The following is an 8,739-nucleotide window of genomic DNA, read 5'->3' on the forward strand; positions in this document are numbered from 1 at the left end:
GCCAAGATCAGGACACTGCACTCCAATCTGGGTGACAGAGAAAGACTCCGTCTCAAAATCAAAAAATATTAACCGTAATTTAAAAACTAAAGTTTATACAGTTCGCTCCCATGTATCTCAAACTCAAATGAGCAGGAGCAGACTTATAAAAAGCTAATACACACATCTAACTTGGAGGGCTTATGTTCTTATGCTGCATTTTTTCGACTACTTAAAGAGAGAGACTAAATTAAATTACAACGTTCCATCTCAACATGCTTTTCCAATACAACAGTATTAACACAATGCAAACATCAGAATGTCTAATAAAATTAACAAGTCAAGACGATTTTATTACATAAATTAACCCATTTATTATAGGCCAGTGATGTCTCAAAGAGTAGAGGAGCGTCTACTGGTCTTTCAATTCCTTCAGTCTTCTGATGGCGGACTTTACTGTGACAGCGGAAGTGGTACTGGAAAGAAAGATTCAGTTTCCAACATAATTAAGCATGTTAACATAGAAAACAGCAATTAAGTACATCTGCCTCGTTTTTATGTTAATGTCTTCCCAAATTTTCCTGGAAAGAATTACACTGAGATAGACTGCTCTACCAATACTTTGCTGCAGTCAATCCGAAGATCTAACCAACATTAGATTACTCCCCGGAAATAGTAGCTTCTAAACTACATGACAGCATCCTTTAAAACCATGTCTTCTGAGTCTTGCAGAATTAGACATGCACATTTGATTTCGAGTATTTTGTTTTTAAAAGTAACTCAGTTGCGGACAAGCAAGCTTTAATTCCCCGTCCCCTCCACCCACTAAAAAGAAACGGTTGTTAAGAGGCTGACCTAAACTTGTTAAGATAATGGACAGATTACCAGAAGAAATGAATAGATTACAAGATGGTACAGTGAGAACAATGATTAAAGCAATACAGCAGACACCAAAGTGCCTCTGGAAAAGACAGCTATTGAAATGACTACAAAAGTTTTACCACAAAATTCAGGAACTATACCTCAAACTCACCATCCTCTATGGTGAGTATATAAATGCTAATGCACTTTCCTACCAGAACCAAGAAAGCATTCTAGTTCCCATTTTCCATTCTGTCTTAATAAAACCCCCTACAAGGTGATTTAACATATATTTCAACATTTTCCACTGCTTTGGTTTAAGTTTAAATTGACTAAAATTTTAAAATCCCATTCTTTAATTACACTAACCATGTATGTGCTTAGTGCACAGGTCTAGACGCTACAGGACAAACACTTCACACTTCAGGTCAGCAATGAATTCCAAGACTAGAGATCTTTAAGGGCAGCTTTAATTTCCAGAAATGGATAAAACTTAGGAGTCAAAGTAAGCAATAACCAGCATCGATAATTTTATCTCAGCTGTATCACCTGGCCCTGTCAGGCGATACTGAGTTGCAGATTCACAAACCCGTATGAGTCTAATACTGTTTAGAAGACGAAATTGTAGTGGTCCTGATGGCCTGAAGTTTCCAAATACAGTTTCGAACTAACTGCCCTTTTCATCTATTTTCATCAAAACTTGCAGTGTAAATCAACGTTCAGTACAGATTCAGCCCCACTAACGGACCTGCGCACTATCATGACCATATTCACAACGATGTGCCCGGTAACCAACAAATTCTTAAGTAATATGTGAATCAGATTTCCGACCTCTATTTCAGTTTCGTGTTTAGCCTTTCAATAACTGAAAATAAACCACCACGGAAGAATCCTGAAAATACAAAGGCATCCTTATTCTCTCAGTCCTGAGAAAGTGTTAAAACTAGCCCATCCAGTGACAACCTGGAACTTGGGCCTATGTGGTCCACACACTTCCAAATACAAGGAAATAAGACTCACTTGTACGTCCACGCACCGCCAGCCACTGTCTTCATGCAGGAACCACAGTGCCAGATGCCCACAGCTCGTCTCTTCATCTTGGTCTATAAAAGAGAACCAATTTTCACCATGAAGCAAGTATTTTATCTTGCAAGCATCCAGAAGTCTAAATTTGGATTCACCTTATTGTCAGGGATATGAAAGCCTCACTTCCTCCCTCAAAAACAGAAAGATTGCGGTAATGTCGTGTTGTGCACATAGCAAACGTTCAAACCTTTATCAAACAAAAACCCCTCGCAGAACAAGTAGAATGGTATTAGATGCACAGACTAGACATCTTGGGGGTTAGTACAGAAACATCAGTAGACGAAACCGATGGAATCATTTCCCACAAGCCAGGTTTGGCTTAGGCTGGGGGGGGGTCCTCTGTCAAATGATTATTTTATCCATTAACTTTTGTTTTCTTTCTATGAAAAACGCATCACAAATTCTCAAGTTACCATCAATATTTTTATCCTGAAACTCAGAATGAGTAAGTCGAACTGCTCACCAGCACACGGTTTATAAACTACCCTGAAGTCAGGCCTCACTTGGGAAACTTACCCTCCCTCTCCCCACCCCAGAGACCACCTTACTTTGCCACAGAAAGAGCAAGTGTACTTGGCATGCTGGCTGATTTCAATTTTCTTCACCATTTTCCGGAGGGAGGCCCCATAGCGGGTCCCGTATTTACCGACGATCCCAACCTTCTTGGTACGTTTGGCCTGTTTAGAGTAAAGGGAGAAACCAGTGATATTTAGACCTGGGACCCAGGCAGGCCTCGGCGCCTCCACCCACCGTTCCTCCACTTCACCAATATGTGACCTAGTTTTCCCCAAATTCAACCCAACAAAACCAGTGCCCAAGGCTGGCTGCGCGCTCCCAAGGCCCGGCGTTAACCCTTCCGGGTTGCGCCAGGCCCCGCCAAAGCGCCCCCGCCCCTCCGCTTTGGGCAGCGTCAGAGAGTGTTGTCTCCTGCGAGGGCATGGACACAGGAGAGAACAAAGGACAAGGCAGGAGAGTAGACGGGTGCGGGCAAAGAAATCAAGGACAGATGCAGGCGGATAGAGAGTTAGGCCGCGCAGAGATCCACACTCACCATGTTGCCGGTCCGAGCCCAGAGAGGAAGAGAAGCGGTGCGCAGGCGCGGTATTAGGCTGACGGGCGGAAGTGGCTGGTGGAGGCCTAGCTAGGCACTGAGCTCTATGGTTCGGTCGTTTTCCGGCGGCCTGCTGAGAAATGTTTGCAATTGGAAAGCGTCTCTCACCCAGGTTTACCCAGATTCGCAAACTATGGCTACAAACAACCATAACAGAAGCATGTCCAAATTATTTCACATATATCACAAAATCCTGCAAAGCTACGAGTTCCTCCATTCGATGCACAGCACGTGGCTTAGAGAAGTGCTTAAATCTTAATGTTTGTGGGGCCGGGCGCGGTGGCTCACGTTTGTGATTCTAACACTTGGGAAGGCGGGGCGGGCGGATCGCTGGAGGTCAAGAGTTCGAGACCAGCCTAGCCAGCATGGTAAAACTCCGTCTTTATTCCAAATCTCATTTCTTTCCCCTCTGCATTATACTCCCTAAAAGTGGCAGACCCTGTACAGGATGCTAGCGACAGTGGTGACTAAAATCCAAGGTTTCCACTCCCACAACAAGTTGCAGGCCAGCAGGAAACAATCCTATAGCCAGCCACATTAAGAAGTTAGAAAAAGCTGGGCGCGGTGGCTCACACCTGTAATCCAGCACTTTGGCAGGCCCAGGTGGGCGGATCACGAGGTTGGAAGTTCAAGACCAGTTTGGCCAACATGGTGAAACCCCGTCTCTACTAAAAATACAAAAAATTAGCGGGGCATAATGGCACATGCCTGTAGTCCCAGCTACTCAGGAGGCTGAGGCAGGAGAATCGCTTGAATCCGGGAGGCGGAGGTTGCAGTGAGCCGAGATAGCACCACTGCACTCCAGCCTGGGCAACAGAGCGAGACTCCTCTCCAAAAAAAAAAAAAAAAAAAAAAGAAGAAGTCAAACAATTTCAAACTGATCAGAGCTCTGAAGAAAAAGAGGATGGTTCTGCCGGCTGCTGATTGGGAAGAACCTGGCATTCTCTGAGGCAAGTCAGGAGATTGGAAGGCTGGGGGAAAGTTTTCTGTTCCAGCTGCTCCAGCTGCTCCATCTCAGTGCTGATGGCCTGCCTTCCACTTCATTTCAGAACCCACTCCTATGGCCCCACTCTAGACTGTTAGGCAGCTTCCTGGTCCAGGTCTGAACCCTTAAATTCCAACATCTTACCCTCTACCCACCATCAATTCTCTTTTGGTCCAGGTTTCTCAAAGGGGTCTGCAGGGAAGAATTAGATTTCTGGTTGAGGCCCGGGGCGGGGATGGTGTGTTCTGAGACTATACACATGATCTTTCTTCACATAGAATACACGCACTAGGAAGTTTTGCTGCCTTTTTTCAGGGCATGGCTAATCCAGAGGATAAGAAGCTCAGGGAACTACTGGAATAAGAGGGTAAGAGAGAATCTATGATTTGAGGATCAAGAAAGGCCATAAGAGCTGAACAGCATTGTGGCCCTGATTCCAATCAGAACTCTGGTAACAAGTAACTTCTGTTCCCAAGGCTTAATATTAACGTCTCAAATAATTTTGCACCTGTTCACTTTTCCTCACAATTACATTAAAAGCAACTTGCATACCTGGGCTGAGGTGGGAAGATCACTTGAGCCTGGGAGGTTGAGGCTGCAGGAAGCTGTCATGATGCCACTGCAGTCTAGCCTGGGCAACAGACAGACCCTGTCTCAAAAAAATATATAAATCAAATCAATTAAAAGAAACTTGCAGACAGCTATGCACTTCATATGGTTACAATTGTTGGAAGGTAACACATGGTAGGCACTGAGTATTTTATATGGATGTTCTCATCTACTTTTCATTATCCTTTATGATAGGAATGATTATTATCTTCATTACTAAGAAAAAGAGGCTGGGCATGGTGGTTCGTGCCTGTAATCTCAGCACTTTGGGAGGCTGAGGTGGGCAGATCACGAGGTCAAGAGATCAAGACCATCCTGGCCTGGCCAACATGGTGAAGCCCTGTCTCTACTAAAAATACAAAAATTACCTAGGTGTGGTGGCGTGGCTTATAGTCCCAGCTACTTAGGAGGCTGAGGCAGGAGAATCGCTTGAACCCAGGAGGTGGAGGTTGCAGTGAGCTGAGGTCATGCCACTGCACTCCAGCCTGGTGACAGAGGGTGCGGTGGCTCATGCCTGTAATCCCGGCACTTTGGGAGGCTGAGGCGGGCAGATCACGAGATCAGGGGTTCGAGATCAGCCTGACCAACATGGTGAAACTCCATCTCTACTTAAAAATACAAAAATTAGCCGGGCATGGTGGTGCGCACCTGTAATCCCAGCTACTCAGGAGGATGAGGTAGGAGAATCACTTGAACCTGGGAGGCAGAGGTTGCAGCCAGCTGGAGCACGCCATTGCACTCCAGCCTGGGCAACAGTGAGACGCCATCTCAAAAAAGGGAAAAAAGAAAAAGAGAGGAAGTCTCACGTAATGATTGATTAGGAACTTAGACGCTCTGGAATCAGCCTGGGTTCAAAACAGAGCTCTGCTATTTACCAGCTGTGGGACCTCTGACAAGCTATACTCCTTCCTTCCTTCCTTCCTTCCTTCCTTCCTTCCTTCCTTCCTTCCTTCCTTCCTTCCTTCCTTCCTTTCTTTCTTTCTTTCTTTCCTTCCTTCCTTCTTTCTTTTTTTCCTTCTTTCCTTCTTTCCTTCCTTCTTTCTTTCATTCTCTCTCTCTCCTTCTTTCTTTCTTTCTTTTCTTGGCAGAGTCTCACTTGCAAAGGATTCTTTGAGCCCAGGAGTTCTAGGCAGCCTGGACAATATAGTGAGACCCCATCTCTAAAAAAATAATAAGGCTGTTATGGTGGCACACACCTGTGGTTCTAGCTGCTCAGCTCAGAGGCTGAAACACGAGGATTGCTTGAGCACAGGAATTCACAGGTTACAGTGAGCTAGGATTGTACCATTGCACTCCAACCTGGGCAACAGAGTGAGATCCTGTCTCAAAAAAATAAATAAATAAATAAATAAATAAATAAATAAATAAATAAAAGAAAAAAGAAAGTCAATCTAAGGGAAAGTAAGAACCTTGCTCAGTGTCACACAGCAGTTAGAACTCATATCGGTCTGTCTGACCCCAAAGTTAGTTTTCCTATTTGCTAGCTTGTACTACTCAAAATTATAATATTTAGTGCACTGAAAAAGCACATTAGAAAATGTACTTGCATTAGAATCAGGTCCTTGGCACTTGGTCTGGGCCAGGCTCTGGAACTATCTTGTGGTATGACTTTAGGTAAGCCACAGTCCCCACAAGGAGAACCACCTCCCCACCTCCCAGCAGTCACCATCTTTATTTACAAGGAGCTGGACCAAGCGGTCTCCAAGGTCCTGTCCAGCTCTTCCCTCCTAGGATTCCAGGAAGAGCTTCCAGACTTTGAGTGCTATTGGGGCAGTGACTGAACATGTGTTTTATGTCATCACAGCTTGCACATTTTTGTGGAAAAAAGGTAGTTATTGCTTTATCCTCCCCAATCTGTTATTCCAGATCTGAGTATGTAAATTCAAGGAGGAGAAAAAGCAAAAAGTAGTGGATAATGGAAATAAATTGATTTTTGCATACATTTTTGCATTTTCTAATTATCTTTTGTAATAAGCATGTGTTTCTTTTATAATCTAAAAAAAACTACCATTAAAAAAACCCAGCCAGGTACAGTGGCTCACACCTGTAATCAGCACTTTGGGAGGCTAAGGCGGGTGGATCATGAGCTCAGGAATTTGAGACTATCCTGGCCAAGATGGTGAAACCCTGTCTCTAATAAAAATACAAAAATTAGCCAGGTGCGGTGGTGGGTAACTGTAATCCCAGCTACTTGGGAGGCTGAGGCAGGAGAATTGCTTGAACCAGGAGGCAGAGACTGTTGTAGTGAGCTGAGATCACACCACTGCAATCTAGCCTGGGCAACAGAGCAAGAGTCGGTCTCAAAAAAAAAAAAAAAGATTAAAAACAATGTATTAATCTTGCTTTATTAATTGTAGCAATAGAGAAAATTGGGTAAGAGTATACAAAACTACTCTCTCTTCAATTTTTTATATAACTCTAAAACTGCTCCAAAAAAAATAGTCTATTTTAAAACCACCACCACCACCCAAGGTCACCACAAGTCAGTTCCATGAGGACAGGGCTTATGTTGTTCACCTCTGCATCCCAGGACCTATGCAAGAGCCTGACATGTCAGTAGGAATATCTGTTGAGTGGGGGATTGCTACCTTGCATGGTATAAAGTGTTTTATGTGTTTGGGTTTCTCTGCTTTATAAGGTCAGTCCAGTTATGTCAGAACAGAAAAAGGCACTAGTAATAATGTAGCCCAAACTGGAAACTGAGGCCCAGGGAGGTCAAATGACTTGCCCAAGGTCACATAGCCATTAAGTGACATCTAGATGTGTGTTCTCTCTACTGCATCACAGGATTCAAGTCTCTAGGTCTCTTTCCTCAGCTGCAAAATGAGTATACTATACGCCTTTTATGGGTCTTAGGAGGATAAAATAACTTTCATGAAGTGTCTAGTGGACGTTTTAATTAATTTATTTATTATTTTTTTTAGTGGACATTTTTAAATAGTGGCCAGTGTTATTCTTGAGATGCTGCTGCTGCTGATACCTGATTTCAATGTCTCTTTCTGCCTTTTCAATCCTCTCTCTTCTTCTGCCATACTCAAGGAACTACAAAAGATCTGCCCTTTCCTTTCCGTTAAAAATATGTCCATCTCGTGCCGGGCGTGGTGGCTCATGCTTGTAATCCCAGCACTTTGGAAGCCGAGGCAGGTGGATCACAAGGTCAGGAGTTCAAGACTAGCCTGGCCAAGATGGTGAAACCCTGTCTCTACAAAAAAATAAAAAATAAAAATAAAAATTAGCCAGGCATGGTGGCGTGCACCTGTAATTCCAGCTGCTCAGGAGGCTGAGGTGGATAATTGCTTTAACTTGGGAAGCGGAGGTTGCGGTGAGCCAAGATCATGCCACTGCACTCCAGCCTGGGTGACAGAGCAAAACTGTCTCAAAAAAGTTTTTCTTATTTAGCTTGGGCACAATGAAACCACTACAGCCATGGTGACTGCAACTTGAGGCCCACCAAGGGAGTGAGATGTCCTCAAGATGTTTCACTTCCACCACAGGCTTCATGCACTCTCTGCCCCCGTAGGTTAGGGTGGAAGAATGGCAAGGGGCCAAGGGGACAAGTCCTTTTTCCCCCAGAAGGGAAATGCACTGCATTTTGGGGATGTGGTCTGGAAAGCTCTCTACCCAAATGATGGCTTCCTCCGGGAAGCTATACATTAAAACAAAAACATGGCCAGGCGCAGTGGCTTACACCTGTAATCTCAGCGCTTTGGGAACCCAAGGCGGGTGGATCACGAGGTCAGGAGTTCGAGACCAGCCTGGCCAATGAGGTGAAACCCCATCTCTACTGAAAATACAAAAATGAGCTGGGCGTGGTGGCGTGTGCCTGTAGTCCCAGCTGCTCAGGAGGCTGAGGCAGGAGAATCACTTGAACCCAGGAGGCTGAGGTTGCAGTGAGCTGAGATCACACCACCGCACTCCAGCCTGGGCAACATAGCAAGACTCTGTCTCAAAAACAACAACAACGAAACAAAAACATACCCATATTGGTATAAACAAAGAAGACTAGTGGAAGGAGTCTTAAGCAAACACTAACCCCTGAAAAGGTCCTCCCTTTTCAGACTGTGCCTCTCAGCCAAGCAGGATGGTACTTGACTGACCTGGGGGTGGG

At 44.6% G+C, this 8,739-nt stretch overlaps 1 protein-coding gene across 1 annotated transcript; it reads right to left on the minus strand.

Annotated features, from left to right (window-relative positions):
* Nucleotides 1-327: 327 nt before the first annotated feature.
* On the minus strand, nucleotides 328-3,087 carry RPL37A (ribosomal protein L37a). Its single transcript, XM_032278296.1, has 4 exons — nucleotides 2,978-3,087; nucleotides 2,475-2,603; nucleotides 1,861-1,943; nucleotides 328-455 (listed from the first exon to the last, which is right to left on the minus strand). The coding sequence occupies exons 1-4, from the start codon at nucleotides 2,978-2,980 to the stop codon at nucleotides 392-394; spliced, it is 279 nt and encodes a 92-aa protein (XP_032134187.1). The 5' UTR covers nucleotides 2,981-3,087; the 3' UTR covers nucleotides 328-391.
* Between the last annotated feature and the right edge of the window lie 5,652 nt (nucleotides 3,088-8,739).

Source organism: Sapajus apella, unplaced genomic scaffold (genome assembly GCF_009761245.1).
Source record: "Sapajus apella isolate SASKATOON/1434 unplaced genomic scaffold, GSC_monkey_1.0 scaffold10, whole genome shotgun sequence".
NCBI classification, from domain to species: Eukaryota; Metazoa; Chordata; class Mammalia; order Primates; family Cebidae; genus Sapajus; species Sapajus apella.

Coding starts and splice junctions, on each gene's coding strand:
- RPL37A (XM_032278296.1), bottom strand. Junction 1,944..2,474: donor CTTGCTCTTTCTGTGGCAAA/GTAAGGTGGTCT, acceptor TCTCTTTTATAG/ACCAAGATGAAGAGACGAGC. Junction 456..1,860: donor GGCGGTGCGTGGACGTACAA/GTGAGTCTTATT, acceptor CTTTCTTTCCAG/TACCACTTCCGCTGTCACAG.